Source organism: Pectinophora gossypiella, chromosome 15 (assembly GCF_024362695.1).
Source record: "Pectinophora gossypiella chromosome 15, ilPecGoss1.1, whole genome shotgun sequence".
Taxonomy (NCBI): Eukaryota; Metazoa; Arthropoda; class Insecta; order Lepidoptera; family Gelechiidae; genus Pectinophora; species Pectinophora gossypiella.
Window position 1 is genome coordinate 6589804 of NC_065418.1, and position 23841 is coordinate 6613644.

Consider the following 23841-nt stretch of genomic DNA (forward strand, 5'->3'; position numbering starts at 1 on the left):
TCTATGTACATCATTTTGTATAAAAACTTATCCGGGTATTGTAATCTCCGAGAAAAGCACGCCACGTCGCCGAGCACCACGTAATTCCCCTAAAAGACGCACTAGGACGGCCGTCAAGTCCTAGCCAATGTCCTGTAGCGCACTATTAACTGACCAATATAGAACAGTCGTCCGGCATGCGCGTGTTGTTGCGCGGCAGCGGAGAGCAGCGGCGCGAAGGTGCGCGCCACACGCAGCGCGCCCAGCACGTTGCCGCGCAGCGCGCCCTCCCAGCACGCCGCGCCGCCGCGCCCGCTGCTGCCTGCCGTGTTGATCACTGCCCACACGCCTGAAATTTAATGGGTTATACTTATAATATGTAAAAAAGAAAACATGCCGGACGTTGTGTTTTATAACGAAGTCATATTCCTATAGATGGATAGAGACGGAAGGAAGATGCTACACTGACAAAATCGTGGCTAATAAGTTAAAGATGACTTACATTCATAGACCGTGCATATTCCATTGCGTATGACAAAAATATAAAAAAAATATACTGCGTGGTTCATATGTCCATTTTAAGCTCCCTCAACCAAGCCTCTACCGCATTAGATTATTTAATAGCAAATAATTATGCACGTGTAATAGCGAAGTGAGGGTAGTTTCATCCACTCGACTCGCCATTTCGTCGTCGGTAGTCATCCCGTGATCACGGTCGCTACTACGCGTTCGAGACGTCGGGAAAGTTATAAATAAGGTAGCTAGCTAATATTTTTTTACCTTATTAACACAACAACATATAGTACATAAAATACCCGTACGTGTTTTGTATGTTTAAAAATACTATTAAGTATAGTACTTATTATTACGCAGTTATTTGCCTTAGGACTTTTTTACAAAAGTCACTGTAAGCTGTATTCTTGACTAGGCGTGATTATAGTGTGAAGTGTCAAAATAATAAATACCTATCTAGATAGGTAGGTTTATAATAAGCTTATCTAACGATAGCCGGGATCAACCAAACTACAATATACAAAAGTGACTTTTGTGATACGTCCCCATCGGGAATCGAACCGGGGACCTCCAAATCGAGAGACCAACGTTCATATCGCTAGACAAAGGATACCTGTTGTAGTTTCATATAAAAGACATCAACGAGGTACATTTTTTTCCTACAGTTTCAATTGATAACTAAATTACCAATTACTTGTTGCAATAATACGGATATAGAGGTAATATTATATAATAAACGGTTGATTGAGGGAGGCCTGTGCCCAGCAATGGGACGTATATAGGCTGTTTTGTTATGTTATAAAGGGAACTTATGTTATAATGCTTCTATGCTGTTCTGGGAGCATATAAAAAACATAGAACACGTTCAGCTGCTTCTCTTCCCGGGCATGTCGTAAAAACCGACAGAGGGATTGTGTCCTCTAACATGATGGACTAATGTTATGGGCGATAGGCTGATCCCTTATCACCATAAGGTTCATCATATCCATCTTTGGACTTCGTATCAACAGTGGCTGCAAGTTGTCTTTGATTACTTGTGGCTCTGCCCACCCCATTAGGGATTACGGGCGTGAGTTTATGTATGTATGTATGTATAAAGGGAACAATGCAATAGGTTTGGTTCCCTTATTTTTTCGGATTGTTTCTTGTACAACTTATAACTCGTACAAGGTAATGAAAACAAATATTACACCGCAGCGCCATCTATGGAAGCGGTAGCTAATTATCTAGCAAACATTGAAACAACACCAGTCACTTACTAATAAAGTGACCGGCTACGTTAGTACTTACTTAGCCGATAGATGGCACTCTAGCGAATTTATCTACTTTACTTTTTTAATGAATGTCTATTATATTGTCTTAAATCAATTCCAATCGCATTATTAAATATAAAAAAATGTATTTAAATAATAGAACTAAACTATTTTTAAGTCATAATAAAGAATATACTCTTAATTTCATCTTATACAAACGAGCACTGCTGGTGTAGTGGTATCATGCAAGATTCCCATTCTTGCGACCCGGGTTCGATTCCCGGGCAGTGCACGCTCTTTTTGCCAAATTGTATGGTTTTTTTGAATGGCAAATGTTGATTATCGATATACAAAAGGAGTAATGCATCCCGAGAGGTAATACTTTATAATAATGTGTTTTAACGTTAGTAATAAAATTTAACCACGTCAATAGTGTATTGTAATGTACACCAAATTTAATATACTTACCCAATTAAAGTTGCATAAAAATGACCCATCTACATCTGATCTCAATCAAAAATACCTATAATTCTCAACTCATCCTGGGCCCCGATGAGGAATAGACGTGAGTTTATGTGGCGGAAGGCTCTTGCCTGGAGAAACCACTGTGTGTGTACCGTGTAAGTTGTTTTTCTTGCGTGTTTTGATTGTAAATTATGTGTTATTCCGTCCCTTTATAATAAACGTTTCTTTCGATTTTTCTTTCTACTTTTCCCTAAAATAATAGCATGGAGAATACTACACCGACAAGAGCGTGGTTGTTAAATTAGTGTGTGTGTGTGTGTGAGTACGGTCACGAGTTAGTAATAATATGTATACACTTTGAATCCATGTCACATTAACTTTTTTGACAAATTAAACCGTAAGTCTCATTATATGTCAAATATGATAATTACTTAGTTTATATAGCAAATGTAAATTGTTACTGGCAATAAATTTATTTTATTCTTATTCTTATTCTATGATAGTGCGACAGGGTTCTAAAGTGGGTACATGACTGTACATAATAATTATTATGTATGATAGATATCTCACCATGTTCGCCGGCCGGCAGATGCTGCGCAGTGGCTCGGGCAGCTTCTTCCAGTAGATCCTCACGGGCCACATCCAGCTCCAGCGTGTTGAGGCGGGGGGCCAGCTCGTCGGAATCCCCCGTGTGGGCCTGCAGCCACGACTCTGCCAGGCGGGCCCCCAACCCTCCCTGCCTGCATCCTGCGATCACGCGCCATCCGCGCCCGCTCAGGTATGTTGCTATCTGTTGATGGAAATTATTATATTTGTTTATTAATTTAATTACTGAGCGTAAAACTGTGCCCTGTAATAGTACATTATATTTACTAGGGTAGGCTTATTTATAGTACGTAGGTATGTTATAGACAGATAGTTAGAAGTTTGTTTGCATTTTCAGTATTATTTAGTATACCTACTAAATAATACGTAATAGGTAGGTTTTAAATCGCTTATCGCAACGACTGCTAGCTACGTAGATAGGTAGACGTCGAACGGCTATTGGTCGAAGATCTTGATACAGTTCGCGGCCCAATTGCCGTCCCACGTATCAATAAAAAATGTCTATGTGTAGAAAGAAGACTGAACGGGAAGAGACTTTGCATTCCCGCGAAGCGAAGGCGCTGGTATTCTGTGGACCTTGATATTGGTATTGTGTCTGCATAAATGAATACGGGTGTGAGTTTATATATGGTTAACCAACCTGCAACCCGAGCGCGGTGTCCACGGAGGTGACCAGCACGGTCTTAGCGCTGTCCACCGGGAGGACCTCGGCGACCCGCACCTTCCGCAGCAGGTACAATAGCAGGGCTCCCACGATGGAGCAGAGCGCTGCCAACTGCAGCCCTAAAGACAACCACGTCAGCGGGTCCATTGCTCGCTTACTGGGACATCGTTTGTATAGTCACCTGCAACAAGGAGAGGGGATTGTGAGCTATATAGGTGTAGTGGCCAGATCTTAGAATTGATCATTTCTCCACTGGTAGTGGCGCTGGTGTCTATTATATTTAAAACTTGATTGATAATAATCGATGAATCAATGAAATTGTACAATTTTCCATATCGAATAAATACATCATTTTTAACCTAAGAAATTAATCGACTGTTCGCATTTTTATAACACCACACAGCATTAACGATATGGCCAAACGTTTATTCAAATATCATTAAACGTTGACGTTTCAACGATAAGGCTCACCATGGAAGCTTCATAGAAAAAACCTCGTTTTACACAGACACTACACATTGACGTTATGGTACACGCGCATCTGTGTGTGTGACGTCTGACTGACTAAAGTATGACCCTTGAGGTAAACCTAGCTCAGCCGCTGGTGGGGAGCGGAGAGTTGCCGTTCTATGCTCAACTATAGAGATAAATCACGTCAACATCTGTATTAATTGACAGCGAAACTTCAATATAAAGCCAGCTATTAATCAATCAGCCAACCAACTATCAATTCGTTAACAACAATAGCTCAGACATAAACATCAACTAACTGCACATCTAGCGTCAACCTTCTTCTTCTTCTTTATCATGTGGGTTGTGAGGTGGAGTACCAACCTCATCAACCCTGGTGTCAGGGTTACTATTGAGCCGCCAAAGGTCCCTGGCATGGCTCATGTAACGACTACTTACATCAGTTAGTAGTAACCGGAACCAACGGCTTAACGTGCCTTCCGAAGCACGGATCATCTTACTTTCGGACAATCTGGTGATCAGCCAGTAATGTCCTAATCAAACTAGGGATCACAAAGTAATTTTTGTGATATGTCCCCACCGGGAATCGGACCCGGGACCTCCGGATCGTGAGCCCAGCACTCAACTACTGGACCACGGAGGTCGAGTGTCAATAGAGCTATTAACCAATCGATCAAGTGTCGTCGGCTGAGACTGTCGAACATAATTTGTGTATTGTTGTCAGTACGGATGCATTTAGTAAACACAACGACGACAATGCCTTATGCTGTTTATTGTGCGACTGTTGTTCATTGTGCCACTGTTGGTCGACAATGACTTTCCCACGACCGTCTCACGTGTGATGCCAGTGAACTTCAAAATTATAAGTGCTTGCTGTCATTAAGAATTTATGTGAGAAACGAGTAATTATTACTGTTGAGAACGCGGATTTTATTGACGTTATTATTATGAAGAATAAAGAAGAAAGAAGAATAAACGCGCTCGGTCTGCGATTGTTGAAGTTAAGCAACTTTCGCAAAGGCCGGTCATAGGTTGAGTGACCACAAAAAATAAAAGTTTTCATCTCGAACTCCTCCGTGCTTCGGAAGGCACGTTAAGCCGTTGGTCCCGGCTGCATTAGCAGTCGTTAATAACCATCAATCCGCACTGGGCCCGCGTGATGGTTTAAGGCCCGATCTCCCTATCCATCCATAGGGAAGGCCCGTGCCCCAGCAGTGGGAAAGTTAATAGGCTGATGATGATTATTATGAAGAAATCTCATCTCTCTCACAAAATACAAATTTATGGCCAAAGTAGTTAATGCCATTTGCGACAAATCTTCAATTCAAAAGTCACGTCAAAAAATACAAAACCGCGACTTTTTTCTTATTTAAGAGTGATGCTACAGTTACCGCGTTGAGAGATCCAGGATGTTTTATAGAAAGGCCAGGTCAAGAGTATTCTTAACCAGCGAGTATGCATGAAGCCTGTGATGGAAGTGGTAGAAGCGAAAGTAGTCTGTCACAGGATCGTAGTAAGTGGAATTGGGTCGTGTACTAGGTTCAAGAAAAATTATGAAATTCTGATTACTAAGGGTGGTATGAATAAACTAGGGGGTTAAAATGGCCACATCGAAGCAATTCATCTAAGAAAGCAATATTGTAATTTGACATTTGCGCATATAAAAGTAAGTGCGCAATGTTGCTTGTCAAATAGCAATATAGCTTTCTTAGATGAATTTAACCCCCCTGATGTCAGCTTCGAGACTGCCCTCAAGATCATGCCAATGTGACAGTTCTTATATAAAAACAGGGACTTGAGCATGGTCTTGAGGCAGTCTCAGCTGAGATTAGTTTATTAATACCACCCTAAATAAAGACTTAGATCTGTCTTTATTTAGTAAGTAATCAGAATTTCATAATTTAAAAACTATTTTATTTTTCCTATTTAACTTATTTATGAATTTTAATCAAGAAAAACGTAATAATAAGTTATAAGTATGACATTTTCTTACGTTTTTCCATGTCGTCACAGTATGCTTTTCCATACAAATTCCATAGTAATTTCGTTGCTTTGACGTTTAGTAAAAAGTAACTGATTTGACTAGTTGGAAACTAGCCTATTCCGTGGCCTCTGCTTACCCCAACAGGAAATAGGCGAGATCTTACGTATTTATGTATGCTTCGGTTACGGAAAACTGAGGATAGAGGCTGACCCTAATAAATTAATTGACCCGAATTGGTTAGTAGTGTTAGTTATTACCGAAGTAAGAGAGGAAATTAATTTATAATAGAAACGTGCCTGATGTAAAGACACTTAGGTATCTATTGGTACGTAGATAAATGCACGGTATATCGATAATTTTATCTAATAGTAATAAAATATAAAACTAAGTTGGCGTAAAACAAAATTCCGCAATTTAGAAAATTAAAACAGATTATCTGATAAATAAATACCGTAAAATATATTCCGCAATTTAGAAAATTGAAACTCATAAGTAAATAAATACCTGGTAAATACCACGGTAATACTATCATACAGTATTCCAACTCCATACAAACGGGCGAAACGCGAGTTATACCTACGTGCTCGGATCTCAGCATGCGCTCGGCATGCAACCAGTCGCGAATGTCGCACAGTGACGAACGGACGGTGTGTTGTATTTTAAAAGATAACCGCGCGATTTTTCATTAAACTTAAAGTTAAAATAAGTACAAGTGCATATTTAATATGACGAGTAGGACATATTGTGCTGTATTTGGTTGCTACTTACTTTAAAATTTAATAATAAGGCATTTCCTACGTCTCAATCGAGGCGCAAATATTTTTCGGTCGCAAATTTATAAGACAAACATATATTTTTTAAATTAAAACTGCCGTGCCGTGTTGCCGTGGAAACCTTTGGTAGCTGGGGGGCGGACACCAAAATCTTTGTGTCAGAATTGGGTCTCAGGCTCAGGGAGAAAACAGGTGACTCCCGCTCCGGCTCGTTCCTGGTCCAAAGGCTGGCCATTGCCATTCAACGCGGTAATGCGGCTAGTGTTGTGGGCACCTTTGCTCCGGGAACAGTGAGGGGCGGGTTATTTAATGACTAGTTTTTAAGTTTGTTTTTGTGACGTATTGTTATATTAATTAAAACTAAGAATAAAAAAACATGCATTTTTATTAAACACTTCCTATTCCAATTACAAAGTATTTTATTTGTTTAAATAAAAAATCATAATTTACAATCACAAAACTAGATAGAAACTCAAAGTAGGCAGATGTAATTAAAATTCTGTAGGTGGGCAGCCCTATCGCATGTTTACGTACCGCGCGGGTGTAGGCATTTATTTCAAGGACACGGCCGAGTTACAATACTGTATGATAGTATTACCGTGTAAATACTTTCTTTATTTGAGAGTACTTAATTACGTAATTGATTGAAAAAGTAGACAATAGGACACTGAAGGAAGAGAATTTACAGTTCACTCAAGCATGGCAATATAGATTAGATCTTTCAGGCAGATTCGTTCGACTGATAGCTTTTGTATAGTATTTTTTCTGTATGTTTTGATTAACTCATCCATCATCTAACAGTCTAGAGAGAATCCTACTTCAGAGGTTCTGGAATATTCTACTAGAAAAAAAATCATAGATTTTTCGTTGTAGGGGTTAGTACTTAGCCGCCTGTTGTGCTTTTCTGTATATGTTGTCCTTATCTCTGTATTTTGTGTCCATTGTAGCGTGCTCAATCAAATATTATATCTATCTATCTACTCAAGGAATATTTTAACAAATTCATTGGTAAGTAAGTCAATTCTTAGTTTGCAGTAATTTTTGATATAAATAACTTTTATGTAAGTAACCAACAATTGAGGACTTTCCTTATTTAATTTGTCGCGTGAGTAATTCAAAATGCCTCGAGTGGTTCTCAGTAGTTTTTAACAAAGTTGTACCAATTGCCTGCAGTCATACTGTTGTGTAGGTAACTAGTATATGTATTATTTTGTCCAGTTACAAGTAAGAGGATGACTGAAGGACGATTTATGTAAATTTTCTTAACGCCGCAGCCAAGACCTATCTATTTTTGTCATAAATTGCAAGAAACCTGTACCTTTGTTCCAACAAACAAAGGATATGCTTAAAACAGTTTTTTGCGGGAACGATCCATCGCTCATATGCACACCACATTGTTTTATTCTCCATATAATGGCATAATTAAGCCCCAACAATGCTTGGCATGTTATGTGGTAAGTATCAAATTGGTAGACACGTATGTAAGCTATACAATCGCTGAATTTGCATCTAAATACACAGTTTGTAGTACATGCTAGCGATTACAGTCAGATGTATTCAAATTGGTAGTTTTAAATTATGTGTTTTGTATGAATTAACTTTCGTCGTAATATTTATCGATTTTATATGAATGTTCTCTTCAATCTACTTGTGGTAAGTTGTAATTAGCCTTTACTTGTTATTGTGATGTATTTGTGTAAATAGTGCCTTAATCATTATTTAAGTACTTAAATAAATAAATTCCCTATCGTGCTTTATGTGTGTAAGTCGAGTTTGATATACTTATTCCTTACTTACTAAAATTTTCAATGTGGAAATTAACACCTATCTACTTATTAGGATACTTGCGAAAAAATAGCAAAACTTCAAACACCCCGGGGTGTTTATTCCCGGTGAAAACAATTTTAGACAACTGTTCCTGGTGATACTGTTACACAAAGTGAAGTTCACAACTCGGTTTTCCTCGTAAACCAGCGGTTTCATTCGTCACGGCATCTTATCACGACATTCATCATTCACAGACGTCCGTGATCTTCGCTTATCTTACGGAACACAGTATAGACAATACATCTCACACGTTTTTGTGCTGCTGTGTCTTGTGTCACCCCTTCATAGCGATAGTATCTATACTATAATATGCGACTATTAGTGCGTAACTTCTTGCTACTATTATACTGGGCTGGATTGACAAGTTTTTGTGCATTCGCTATAGACGTTATCATGCATTGTGCAATTGTAAGCTGTTGATTTAGATAGGATGCTGTGTTTATTAATTAGTAATGACGTGTGAGCATTTATAAGTGACTTGCGCTGTTGGATATGACGTTATTTGCACATAAAGGAGCTATTTCTGATATTGATAGTAGAAAGTGAATGATTTAGCCGTACTTAAAATCATATTGACTGACAAATTGAATGTTTCATAAGCAGCAAAATGAATGGCAATATTTAATGAAAGTTTCTTCGTTTCTTGCATCGTCAAGTTTGAGATTCAAGTATTCGTACCTATTAGGTACTTCTCTCTCTCTCTCTATTTTAAAGCTGCGCTCTTGTCGGTGGAGTAATCGCCATTCTTCTCTTCTTCCCGCCAAAACCTTCACCTCCCGATACGACACGACCTGCACCTTCTCTTTTATTTGTTTCATAAATGTTATCCTAGGTCTACCCCTTCCTCTCTTCCCTTCAATTTTTCCTTCTATAATGTTGTGGACTATGACACAGAGAGACAGAGAGAGGTTGGAAGCGTTTGAGATGTGGTGTTGGCGAAGAATGGAGGGTATAAGCTGGACTGAAATGGTGTCAAATGAAAAAGTGCTGCAAAGAGTTGAAGAAAAGAGAACCATATTCAAGACTATAGAGAACCGGAGAGGAAATATGATTGGCCACCTGATACGACACGATTCATTTATAACAAAAATTAGGTACTTATACAACCATATTCAAAACAGTCGTAAACATTAATAATTGAGTAAGTAACAAGAGTAAGTAAACAAAAAACTAATTGTTTTATCTAGATTTAAGTCCCAAATGGGAGCCATCGGTACGGCAATGCAGGACGGAAGGGGCATGTCACAGGGACTGTAACCTGGAACCTGACAGAGGGCAGCAGTAACTGTCAGTACTATTCAGAGGCAGAGGACAGGAGTCCTAGTATGGCTTTGTAATAGACTACTCTGGGCGCCATCCCACTCGCGTCAGACAGAGTACTGCGGGGCGGAAGGCAAGAGGGAAACCACTGCCCTATTTTTCCCTAAAAAGTAGCATGGAGAGTATTCGGAAAATGCTATACCGACAAGAGCGTGGCTCTTAAATTGATGATGATGATGAAGTAACAATCGAAAAATCACGTGTAAGAAAACACACTGCTCTGGTAACATAATTCACAGTAAAATATGATCGGGTGACGTTGTAAACATTTAAAATTTCCTTTGTTAGGTCACGAAACTGAGACTCTATTTTACAAAACATTATTTGTTCACATAATTTGAGCAGCACAGAATTTAACTTTATAAACATCAATAAACATGCCTTGGTACGAGTAACTGAGCACAACATTCCTAATGGTAAGCTAAAAGGCTAAAGCACTAGGTACTTAAACCACATCAAAGAGCTCTATTCCAAGATGTAATAAATGATTTCAAGTTCTTGAAGAGTCTATTGCACCAGTAGCATTATTACAGACGTCGCACTATGCGCTATTTCAAACAGTTCCAACTTTTGATTTGAAGTGGATGCAAAATCTGGAGATATCAAATTACAGTAACTTAGCATAGAATAATGCTGAAGTGGAGGTGCTCGGTGGCGCAGCGGTTAACGCGCTCGGTCTGCGATTGTTGAAGTTAAGCAACTTTCGCAAAAGCCGGTCATAGGATGGGTGACCACAAAAAAAAGTTTTCATCTCGAGCTCCTCCGTGCTTCGGAAGGCACGTTAAGCCGTTGGTCCTGGCTGCATTATCAGTCGTTAATAACCATCAATCCGCACTGGGCCCGCGTGATGGTTTAAGGTCCGATCTCCCCATCCATCCATAGGGAAGGCCCCAGCAGTGGGGACGTTAATGGGCTGATGATGATGATGATGATGAAAGCGTAAGAGTGACGTCATTCTAATCATTTATACAGTTACCAAGCAGAGCTTCAACGCAATTAAACTATAATTTATTTCTTCCTAGAAACAGAACTGAAAGTACGATATATCCAGCAGTTCTAAAATTAGTTCCATTCCGGCAACTGACACCAGTTTGGTCGCGTTATTTCGCGAGAAATGTTTAATGCACATGCATGAGTTTTGATGACGTAATTAACAATAAATAAAAAAAAAATACAAAAGCAGCGTCGATGTATGCGAAGGTATTTTTTTGAAGCATATGTTTCGCACAGACAGTTATATTAGCTTCTGGAAATACAACACATCAAAATCATAGCCTTTTGGTGAAATCGTGCTCTCACAAGTGCTATCTAGGTGTTAAAACAATTAAAAGTAGTCAAATACTTAGCGTATATTAGTAGTTTATAAATGTTGCATCTGGGAACAGTCCTTTATCCGATATCTCAGGATGCTGTTACTGCTTCGCTTTCTGTGTAACAAAGACGGGATCTTTTTTCCCAGAATGACAGCAAATCCATCTCTGCGCACCTCCGCGAAGATTGCAAACGCACGATATAATACTTGCGTACTTATTAGCAAAGTACAACTTGACATAAGTACACCACTAGAGGCAAGACGTTATTAATATAAACACTCCTTAGTAACGAATCTAAACTTAGCTTCCAGTGCTGCTAAAGTGTTGTCTAAAATTAGTGCCATTCCTGTGACTGACATTCATGTCGTCATGTTGGTCGTTTTGCGAGGAATGCTGAGTGGAACATTAAAGATGCACATATCTTTGCTCGCTAGTTCATACCTAACTATAGTTAAGATTTATTTGAACAGAGTTCTGCACTGGTATAACTTGAGTATTATGTTAACTAATACTTGTTACGAGGCAACGCCTAGTATTTTTGTACCGTACATAATAATTTAGGCGATAAATAATTTGAAGAACTTTAAATATCTATCTATCTATCTAAATATTGTAATTTTCAATAATATTAAAATTTTATACATTTAAAATCAATACGGCTTAATTTTGCATTTAAAACATGTTGTAGGTATCTGAATATAATATACCACTGACAGACATCTACAAATAACATTAACGTGGTAATGTTGGTCTAATAAAAAGCTCGGTGAGGTGTAGGTACAGTCATGAGCAATATAACGTACCCACTTTAGGACTCTGTCGCACTAACATATTTGACATTTAGTGAGACTTACAGTTCAATTTGTCAAAAAAGTTAATGTGACATGGTACCAAAGTGTATACATATTAATGCTCGTGACCGGATATATCCCTGATTATCCCAATTGGGATATAGAATAATATGGTATAGTTGTGAACTTATGTTGTGTTATCTGCAAACATCCACATCTTTCTCGCTGTGCTCCTTCCAGCAACAACTCAACAAATATCCATGCGGTCATGTCGTTCGTTTTGCAAGGAATGTTCCGTTGCAACTTGGTTCAAACTAGTACCCAAGTATAGTCGGCAGATCCCCACTCGTTAGTTCATTACCCGGTCCAGATTTAGCTGAGAGAGGGAAACGGCTTTATGGAGAAGTTCAGAGTTAGATTATTCATTCTGCTATTAGCCTGGATTGCTAATTGTTGACTTACTTACACAATGCATACAAATACATTTAGGTATGATGCGAAGTTTAATCAGGATAAGATGTCGTAAGATTACTTCTTGGTCGCCCTGTATATACAGGGTGTTAGTGACATCGTAACGAATACTGACGGGAATGATTCAGACCATGATTCTGAGTTTAAACACAGAATCTTGACAGTAACTCAGAATCATGGTCTGAACCATCCCACGTTACGATATCACTAACACCCTGTATATTATGTATAATATAGATAGTTTAATATACGTATCCCATGAAGGTAGTTCTTTTATTTTTTTTTATGTTAGAATGCACTAACCCGTTACTACTATTAGGTATATTTGTACAAAATTTTCCTATAACCAAAGGTTGGGAAAAAATGCTGAATGAGCATTAAGGCCGCCTGTTGGTCCATTCTGTACCTGTTGCCCTTTTTTAATTTCAGCATCCCATGTCCATTGTGCTGAAAAGAGTATTTATCTATCTAAGAGGTGAGAGCCTTCAGCGCTTCCTACTTGTCCAGCCTAACAGTTGTGATGATTGCGTTTACAGTAAATCTGTATATCCCCCGGTAAAAAAATTATATCTGTATATCTCCGGATCGTGAGCCCTACGCTTAAACCACTGGACCACCGAGGCCGTACACCTACTGTTCGCTCGCTATGTTTATTGTTTAAGTCCCGCGAGGCGAGTCTATTTTCATTAATCGGGCGTAAAATCGACGCTGATGTCGTGAACTGACGTATAATGCAATTTTTGGCGAAACTGATTCGCACCTTTTACAATTGTCAATTAGATACAAATCACTATAGCAAATAATAGTAGATACGACAGTTAGCAAAGTCAGCTACGAAATGTGCACAACAGGGGTATGTAGTATTATTAATTAGTTACTCTATGACAAGGGGGCTGGGACGCGGAATTTCGTTAGCAATTTCATACAAAATCCCGCACTTTATTGGCTACACACGATACAAAAGTAATGACCACGGGATACCAGCCCATTTTACAATAGATAAGTAGGTAAGTTGTAAATCAATAAGCAATTTCTACGTTAACAAACCACAAATTTTATCCATGAACAATTCACCATTCTCTCCAAACATCTTGTTTGGTTAAACAAGTCACGCATTGAACATAAAGTCGACTGAGCCCATCAATCGAGATTTTGATCAACGTGTTCCCGAATCCATTGTATTTGTAACGTATTGTATTTGTATTATTGTATTGTCTGAAGAATACACTAATGATAACCATACTATTAGGTATTATGTCACTGCGTTGAGAAAATGTTCGAGTCCGTTGTTTTATAATCAATATTGTGTAACTTGTTTTGGTTTTGATAGTTTTGTATCATCCAGTAGGTAATAATGATGTTCGATAATTTGATATAATTTTTTATTTCTCATTAAATGACGTAATCAATCGTGTTAGTGTATTAGATCAAGTCATATTATTAAACGACGCCACACACAAACATGATGGAAAGGAAATTGTGTTGGAATTGATAGGCACCAAAAATGTTTTTTTGGGAGTAAGCAAATTCACCAGAGAGTTGTGACTCTGTCTATGACGAGGAATACGGGCGTGAATCTGGGTTAGGTATGATTTTGAATAGAATACAAAGGCTACAATCAAAGGCCATATTTATGTGTTGTGAAATCGTACTGACTGCAGCTAGGAATACGAGCAACATTTGAGTGACGTGTGGACTGGTATCGTGCGCCTTGCATATCAATAGCCGACAACACTCTTATATAGAGTGGCTTAAACGAGAAAGTGTTAGCGAGGGTTTGGTGACAGAAGCTCCTATAGCTTCTTTAGACGTACTTTATACTATGTCCATGCCTCCGTTCCCAGTCTCTTTTCCATAATGGATAGGCCGAATTAAAAATCACCTGAAGAACAGATATTGGTGCCTTTCCGGGCGTACACAAACTTAACTTAATTTTAGTTTGACAGTCCTTAAATTAGTGCTGTCTTTCACTTACAATACACGCAAGAAAGAGATGCAGCTAGTTTTAATCCTGTCAAATTAAGTTTGTGGTTGCCTAATATAATTCTAACGCATCCATAACACTCCTACGAAAACTACTAAGTGAGATACAGACCATGATAATATATATACAATATACCACGTCATGGTATATATGTATTATGTATACATATATACCATGGTGTTCGTAGCTCTTCTTCCATCAATAAATTGAGGTAAAGATCCACCACTCGCTATACAACGAAGTCAAGAAACTTCCGAAGAATCGACAAATCTAGAAAGAGCTCCCGAGCCTAGCTGTAAATTTTGAATAAAGTGAATGAAAATTAAGGTAATCCGTTCCATCATTTTAAAGGTCTTCTTGTCCAGCAGGGCGTTAGCCCTTTAGGCGTTAGCGCATGTTAATAAGCAACGTGATAAAATTATCGATCGATTCAATAAATTTTGTCGAACCCGAAGAGTTTGTTTTTTTCCTTCACATGCATGTGACCTGATTTTGTTCGTATTTTCACAGAACAACATGACTTATTTGGGTTCACATATAAGCACCAATCGACAAAACGACATAATTATAACGTCAGAATCGATAAAATGACCGTGACAAACTTTTATCACTATCATATTTTTTATTTTTTTTATTTTATGTTATCTCTACTGATTAGGTTAGAACTAAGGCGTTTACCAATAATGTTGGTAATGTGATATCTCATAAGTCTTTACTTACTTAATGATTGCTTTTCCGCTGACGTCACAAGTCTATCACACGCCCCTAATAACGTCATAAGTCTATCACTTACACAGTCCAAGTGCACGAACAGTAGTTTTGCAACAGTAATGTGGCGGTAACGAAACGGTTTGCAACGCTTGGCTAGTGAGTCCGATATAATTACAGGCACGCACTCAATACTCACCTAAACGCACTCTATATACGGAATGCTATGCGGGAACGTGAATCCACATATGTCACGTAAACATACTAACTAAACACACTGAAATACTTACAGCATTTATGGTGCCCGGTTGACGGTTGATAGGCTCCCTATTACATGGGGCTTAAACGTAGCTGGCGAGGAGTGGGTACAGGATGTTAGCGACATCCTAACGACTCTTTCGCATAATTAAAACACATAATAACGGCTTCTTACCGCGTTTCGACACTGTTGCAAGTGCCATGATCGGTCATCCCGTGATCATGGCACTTGCAACAGTGTCGAAATATCGGGAGTCTCATATTCCTACTTTAAACGCGGTAAGAATTCGTTATTATGTGTTCTAATTATGATAATAACCGCGTAGACTCTTTCGCACTTTCTGTCCTGTTGTTTCGCGCATTATAACAACATAACATAACAGGTGCTTAATTAATTAGATACTTATTTTAAATGCAACTAAACACAAATTAATTCATTACTTAAAGGTAGAAACGTGAGTAAAAACTACTTACATCACTCCTTGTAAAGAGCAATTAATGAGACCATTTTTTATTTTAGTACATTTATTTTTAATGTTCGACGTTTAAATTAAATCCAGTGAACATGTTGTGCATATTAATATTAATACCACGCAATATAATTTTGAGTATCTATATGTTATAAGGAAACCAAACCGTATTACTTAAACAACAGGTATGAAACTCAGTAGTAAAGTTATACGTTTTTGCGTATCTATAATCTTTCTTCATTCGTTCCTCTTATTTTTTTCTATTTGCCTGTTATTAAATACTAAATAAACTCACCGCGTAATTTGTTTGGAGTAGCCGTTGCACTTTTGGCTTTTAACATAAAAATATTTGAGGTTATTATTTCTAGTTAGTGGACTAAAATGACGTTCACAGGCGTAGCTTATGTAAAACTTATATCAAGTAAAAAGCAGTTTTTTTTTAATTTAAATCTAAGCATGTCTTGCTCTATAAAGTCAGTTTATATCTAGAGATAAAGTGCGTGGTATTCGTCACCGGGAGAGAGCCCTCAGCGTTCCCCATTTGTCCGGTCAAGTAGTTAATGCCTTTTGCGGCAAATCTACAATAAGTCACGTCGAAAAAATAAAGAGCCGTATCCATATTATTAAACAGTAAAACAATAAGTCGAAAAATACAACCACTTTTTTATGGTAACAATACAAATACGTAGAGAAATGCATATTATGATTTGTAGGTTAGGAATGTTTGCCTTCCCTACCAGAATGAATGTTACCCATTGAATGAATATAAACATGTTAAACAGCAAAATAGTTGTTTCTACAATTTTATTATTAAGTAACATTTGTTTTGTAGTATGCACTAAACACTAGATTCTGAAACACGGCATACATACATAAAACGAATTAAAACATGCGTTTGAATTATAAGCAAGTAGAGCATGCATCAATCAATCAAGTGTTGAGTGATTTAAGTGCAATTATAACACTTAATTGTAATTTGAAGGCATTTTAATCAAGGATTGTAATTTTCAACCACGAACCAAAGACTGGAGGAGCTCGGTGGCGCAGCGGTAAACGCGCTCGGTCTGCGATTGTTGAAGTTAAGCAACTTTCGCAAAGGCCGGTAATAGGGTGGGTGACCACAAAAAAAAAGTATTCATCTCGAGCTCTTCTGTGCTTCGGAAGGCACGTTAAGCCTTTGGTCCCGGCTGCATTAGCAGTCGTTAATAACCATCAATCCGCACTGGGCCCGCGTGGCGGTTTAAGGCCCGATCTCCCTATCCATTCATAGGGAAGGCCCGTGCCCCAGCAGTGGGGACAGTAATGGGCTGGTGATGATGAACCAAAGACTAATCTTGTTGGTATTGCATTGGGCTCATAAGGGAAACATTTAATACTTATTTAAATGCTTTAAATTCATTCAACCACATGTGATGTTGAAACAATTGATGCATGTGGAGGAAGCAAAAGAAGTATGTCGGGATCGGAGCAAATGGCATTCCACCCCGGTGGGAAATAGGCGTGAATATATGTAGTTATGTATGCATAACACACATAACACCAGCTCACACACATGACTATATCCTAATTCTAGTAGTTAGAGGTACATCCATCCCAAGGTGAACTAAGTACCCACACCTCACTGAGCTTTATTATGTATGTATGAACCTGCTCCAAATTATATTTACTACGAGTACGCTACGTTAGTCACCGGGCCATAAAAAGTGAAACTTTTTTGTGACTTAAGTAAGAAATGTCAAAAGTGACGGACGTGAGAGCTAGTGACAGGTTTACGGCAAACGTACAAATTAACCGTGAATGCAGCCGTCACCATAATAGCCATATCAATTCCGTCGGGCCACTCGGGCACGGGCGTCGGGCGCTTGACAACTTTAGTTTTATTACTTTCTAGGCTCATTTTAAGTTGAAATTATCAATTGTGTAGCCTGTAACCATGTTCATTGCCTAATTTGTATTTTATACCTATTGGATTGGAAATTAAATGGCATAAGTAAGTATTTAGGTAAATAGATGAAATTGATGATGATGATGACGGTTTCGGCTACGATGACTGCTTCAACTCCGACGGTCATGTGCTCGCATGTGGCTTACATTTAGCAACCACCGAACTAATTTTGACTTAGTTTGACAGGACTAAAATTAGCTCTTACCCTTTCTTGCACTTATTGCAAGTGCAGGACGGCACTCGTTTAAGAGCTGTCGAACTAAAATTGGGGTAAGTTTGTGTGCACCCGAATGGGCACCAATGTATTTTATTTCATTTTTATTAATAATATTAATTTTATTTTATTTATTACGACATTGATAATTTTAATTTTATTTGATTTTATATTTTAATTTGATTTTAATTTCTCTAATCTAATGTACTTATAATTATGGATATTAATCTGAAAAAAATAATAATTATTTGAATTATATAACCAATCTTGTTGGAAAACATCCATGAAACACTGCTACTTACCAGCGACGGCATAGGTTATGAATACGCATGTCAGTTTGTAGCTTACCTATAATTTGGTTGTATGCCTCATATTCTATTCATACGTTTCATATTGATAAGCTAGATCTATAACAACATTTGTTATGTCGAATTTTCATTATTAAAAATTATTGAAACTTTCTCCTTGGCCGCGGTTTACCAAGCCTTCGAATACGACATTTGCAGAATGTGACTTTCAATCGAACTTTCTTTTCTATAGTCATGTTTAAATAAAATAAAATGTTTAAATATAAATGACAACTTACTTATAGTTCACCGTAGAAACTCAATATCTCCTACTAATAGTAGAAGGTACGTAACTACCTTAATGGTTTTCTGAAAAAAATGACGATACATAGATCGGAAGAATTTTGCACGGACAGGAGGAGGACCCGGTGGTGTAAAGATTAACACGCTCGTACCGGCTTGACAAGAGCTGGGGGTTCAAGTCCCGTCCGAATCAGAATTCCTTTTCGACTTAAATTTTCTTTTTCTGAGTTTCCCTAAGCACAAGTATACCTAGCACTAAAATCAAGAATGCAATAGCTATGTACAGTAATATAAATATTGGCTGAATTGTTTTTGTAAATCAATCAAAAATAATGACTAAAAAGCTGCCGAAGTATAACAGACTGACTAAAGAAAAACAATGAAAATTACTCCGGCGCGTTATGCCTGGGCTCTTCCTTACGTCATTCGCTGCCTGTTCGTAATACTGAGTGACGTAAACAAGAGCTGAAGCCCACTGGGGATTAGTGTATCATAGATAGCATAATGATCATTTATTTACATTCATTGTTATCTAATGAGGTAGTCTGTAACACCAGGGGAGTGTTTATAAGGCATTGACGTAAGCTGACGTTGTGGTCAACACTGGCTAACTGTCGACTGTAGGAGTAAGGACGCAGTAAGGAGCTCATACAGCCCAGACACTCCATACATCTCATTCTTAACGCGTAAGTGTGAGCGAAACAAACAGTCTGCGCTTTCCCCTTAGTCCTTAGCGGCTTACAACCATTTGAGACTGAAGTAAGACCCAGAGGGGATGAGGTAGGCGCGTACGAATTGGTGCAGGGCGTAAAGTGGACGTTCTATACGTAGTATTACTCTATATTCTATGGTATTACTTCGCGCCTTCTGTACGGAGCTGACTGATGACGTCACAGAGCCCGGGCCAGAAGGATAGCGCTGAAGTTGTTTTAGAGCTGTGTCCACTACAAATACTGATCCCCACAAGTATTGGTTGAAGACGATGATTATTAAACAGGTTGACCTTTTTATTGACCTATGTACCTGATTAACCTTTCACCAAATTAATCAACTTACGTGCTTAAGCAAGAACCCCGTGTAGGCAATATAGTTTTAACCTGTAACTTACGACATTTTCGACAATTTACGGCGCCCAAAAGCGAGTGAATGTGCAATTATTCAATTAAGTACCTAATTTGTGCTGTGAACATTCTGCGTGCTAACTGGCCGTGACACTCGCATATACACTACACGGTACGCTCAGTATAGTCATTATAGTCTAATTTCCTCATAGCTATGCTCATAATTTGTTTATAGTTATCATTACTTAAAGAGGAAAGTTTAGCGAAAGCAAGAGGCTTGTTTGTTATAAACTAGAAATAAGTAATTTAAAAACACGGGAAGAGAAAAAATATTGCTTTAAGGAGAAACTAAGCCGATAAGCACGGAACAATTACAGTTTTATATCACTCTGAGTGATCTATTTCAATAGAGTGATTGCATATAATTAATGCAATTATATATCAATTACAAGCGTAGAGAAAGAAGCGATCAGATATGTCTAACATGTCTCTAAGTGACGTAATATGCATTGTTTGTGTTCGGGTCGATAGGTGCGCCCGCGCAGGCCGCGGTGAAAGCCGAGAAAGTGAAGGACTGCGCTTTTTCTACTGGACATTCTATTATGCCATCAATACTGTAGTGTCAAATTTGTATGTGGATTAGAAATACATTGGTGGGTGTAGCGATAATGTAACATACCATTAGGCACATTCGAGACATGTCTGAGTGAATGAAATAAGCGTGGACCAAAACATTGAACGAGTGTTCTGTCTGTCATGAACCTTTAGAGAAACAACATGGTAGGTTATTAGAGTTGATTTCATATTCTCTCCGATTAGTGCCCGTACTTGTGTTGTGTTCGTAACGACATGTTCTTCTTCTATCGTGTGGGTTATGAGGTGGAGTACCAACCCCATCACCCTGGTGTCAGAGTTACTATTGAGCCGCCAAATGGCTCATGTAACGACTACTTACTTACATCAGTAAGTAGTAACCGGGACTAACGACTTAACGTGCCTTTCGAAGCACGAATCATCTTAATTTCGGACAATCAGGTGATCAGCCTGTAATGTCCTAACCAAACTGGGACTACAAAGTATTTTATGTGATATGTACCCACCGGGAATCGAACCCAGGACCTCCGGATCGTGAGCCCAACGCTCAACCACTGGACCTTGGTGGTTGTAACGAAATATTCATTGCGTTTGATAAGACCCTTCGGATGATCAACAGACTATTCTAAGATTTTCTTTTCATTCCAGGAGTTCAATATACGTACACTTACCTTTTATCAATTACTTCACCACACGTCTTTTACTTGCAGGCGTAGTGTATTCATACGTCTTTTTCTCAGCACCTTTAAATTGCATTTCGATTCGAGTTTGGTTTGTTATACAATCGTCTTCCTTTCGCCACAGGCTAAAATCGATATGTTTGGCACACAATCACACAACCATACGCTTGAGAAAGCATCAGTTACATCATTATGTTTATAAATGTTTATAGTCGATCGTTGTATTTTATTGGCGTTAGTGGAAAGTTCTGAAAATAGAAGGGACGATGCAAACTTCACATGTGAACTCTTTATTTTGACTCGATGTGCGAAGGCTTTTAGGTTATGTAAAAACCAAGTCCTTGCGCTTCGCTTTGCTCGTCTTGGCGGGGGCACTTCCGTGTCAGATAATGACCTATCTACCTTGCCGTGCACAGCCCATTTTTTTTTGACGTGGCTTATTGTAGATTTGTCGCAGTTGGCATTAACTACTTGGCCGGACAAATGGGGAGCGCTGAAGGCTCTCACCCGGTACAACGTTTAAAAAGACAACAGTTCTGAGGGTGCCCAGTTGGGCGCGAACCTCGGCTCAGGGCGTCGTCTGAGAGAAAAAGTATTTGAAAGAATTAATCGACTCTAGTGGGTCGATAGCGATAAGCGCTGATTGAGGGAAAACGTCAACCACGCCGGCGGGGTCGGTATCTGGGTCCTGAAGTGTTTGGTGTCGCGAGGTGATTGGCCGCCGCTATGGCTAGAGTAATCGGGTCGTTGGGAACGCCCTGTTCAGAGAACGCATGGCTTATATCGATGTTGCCTCGGGTTTGAATACCGGCTTGGGATCTGAACTACTGAATTCGACTTCATGAGTATGAATTGATGTTTGGATTATAGATAACTGATATCACGTGGTTTCTAGGATTTGTGCCTGGCTCACTACATGGGACTTAAACAGGGATAGCGAGGAGTGGGTGTTACTATTATACTTCTGCCTACCCTTTCAGGTATACAGGCGTGATGATATGTCGAGTTACTGATGTAAGTGAGTAATCGTTACATGAGCCACATCAGGGGACTTTGGCGGCTCAATAATAACCCTGACACCAGAGTTGATGAAATTGGTTATTCACCTCACAACCCACACGATAGAAGAAGGGAAGATTATGTTATGTTATCTATCTACCAAATAGCACCTTTTGAGTTTTCACGGTTTCCTTATTGCAGTCTTAGACACAAAAAAACGAAATAACAAATGCTATGAATAAGAATATTTCTAATTAAAACACATAATAACGGGTTCTTACCGCGTTTAAATCAGGGATATTGCGACTCCCGATATTTCGACACTGTTGCAAGTGCCATGATCACGGGATGACTTGTGTTTTAATTATGATAATAACAGCGTAAACCTAAAACAAAGAATATTTCTTCCTACTCCATTATGCTTATGATATAAACGAATACATTCTCATTGTATTTAAAGAGGCTACGGTTTCCGCTCCAACGGTAACGGAGACACCCACGTGTTCAGCCTTTGAAGAATGGTACGTCATAACATGGCTGACTTTGCCAACTGACGTAATTTTTTGCTAAAGTAATTTGTTTCTTATTGGCAATTGTAAAAGGTGTGAATCGGTTTCGCCAAAAGTTGCAGATACGTCAATTCGCGACATCAGCGTCGATAAGATGAGCCATTGTATGTAGGATGTAATTGTACAGATGCATTGTAGGAAATACTGAGGTGATGATTATTAGGCAATCTTAGAAGGTGGTGGTAATATGTATCGCGCTGATGATTGTTAGATTATAAATTGGACGTTTGAAAAGTAGGTATTAACAGGCGGCTAGTGTGGTGATTTTTTATTTAAACTGAACAAAAATACGTAGAACATAGGTTAGTAATTGCCCTAGAGCAATAAGGCCGCCCAAATTATACTGTATTCATGTGTTATAATCTGATTGTTGTAATTTAGTTATGTGCAATAAAGTATATTTGATTTGATTTGTTAGTTTGATACCTAATAAGTAAAATTTAAACCAAACGTACTTACCTATTTGTAGGTACCTATTTAAAGATAAATCAATCAATCAATCAATCAATAATACTTTATTGCACAACGACATATACAAAAGACATAAACATACGAATAAAAACATAAGTACAATAGGCGGCCTTATTGCTAAATAGCAATAAGCAATAAATCATCAACTTGCATTAAAAACCGGTATAGAATTTAGGCAGATTTATTGCGTCCCGTATTCCTGTGTACTTAAATAATTCCAGCGTAATTGTCAAATCAAATCAAATATACTTTATTGCACATAACTTTTCCTCAAAAAAAAAAAAAAATTGGAAAAGAAATATATTTTTTTCGTTGTCCTGTGTGTATTGTATTGTATGTCTATTAACTAGCGCACACTGTCTCCCCAAAAGGTTCGCGACCAAATCAAAATCATACACATTTAAAAAGGTCTTTAATTTTCTACCACCTGCTCGCTAAAAACTCGAATATTTATCTTCTCATCGCCGTTTCGACCAAATCACTCGAGTCAAGGTATACATTACATGCCATTGAACACCTGGCCCCGTTTCCTCCCATTCTTCGCCCACCGGTGGGCTATACCGCGGAGGTCATCAACCTGTGGTGATCTCCTCGACGAAATGTCTTGTGTATGATGACTGGTTGACGTTCGCTTAATGGTGCGAGTCCAATGCGAGTAAGATGCTTCTGTCTTCGAAGTGGTTAGTTGATAAACTTGCGATGGATAGTAAGTTAATATTATCGTGAAGGAGTTGTTACATGATCGTAGTGTAGATTGCATACAATTGTTTAGTTACAGTGTACATGGTGACCAGTTATAAAACACGTATATTCTTGGGTTAGTTTTCAACTAGTTAAATCAGCTACTTTTTGCTCAACGTCAAAATAC

The 23841-nt window shown here is 38.5% G+C and overlaps 1 protein-coding gene and 1 non-coding gene across 2 annotated transcripts in view; one reads left to right on the top strand and one right to left on the bottom strand.

Moving 5' to 3' along the window:
- LOC126372946 (uncharacterized) overlaps positions 1 to 23841 on the bottom strand; it is a 76686-nt gene that overhangs the window by 1862 nt on the left and 50983 nt on the right. Inside the window, exons 2-4 of the mRNA XM_050018861.1 lie at positions 3457 to 3661; positions 2781 to 3000; positions 155 to 328 (exon numbers count right to left, since the gene is read on the bottom strand). Of these exons, the coding sequence (XP_049874818.1) occupies positions 155 to 328; positions 2781 to 3000; positions 3457 to 3627 (565 nt within the window). The 5' untranslated portion in view covers positions 3628 to 3661. The remainder of the gene's footprint in view (positions 1 to 154; positions 329 to 2780; positions 3001 to 3456; positions 3662 to 23841) is intronic.
- Trnag-ccc (transfer RNA glycine (anticodon CCC)) lies at positions 1967 to 2037 on the top strand. Its single transcript has one exon. It is a non-coding gene; the product is annotated as a tRNA-Gly (tRNA).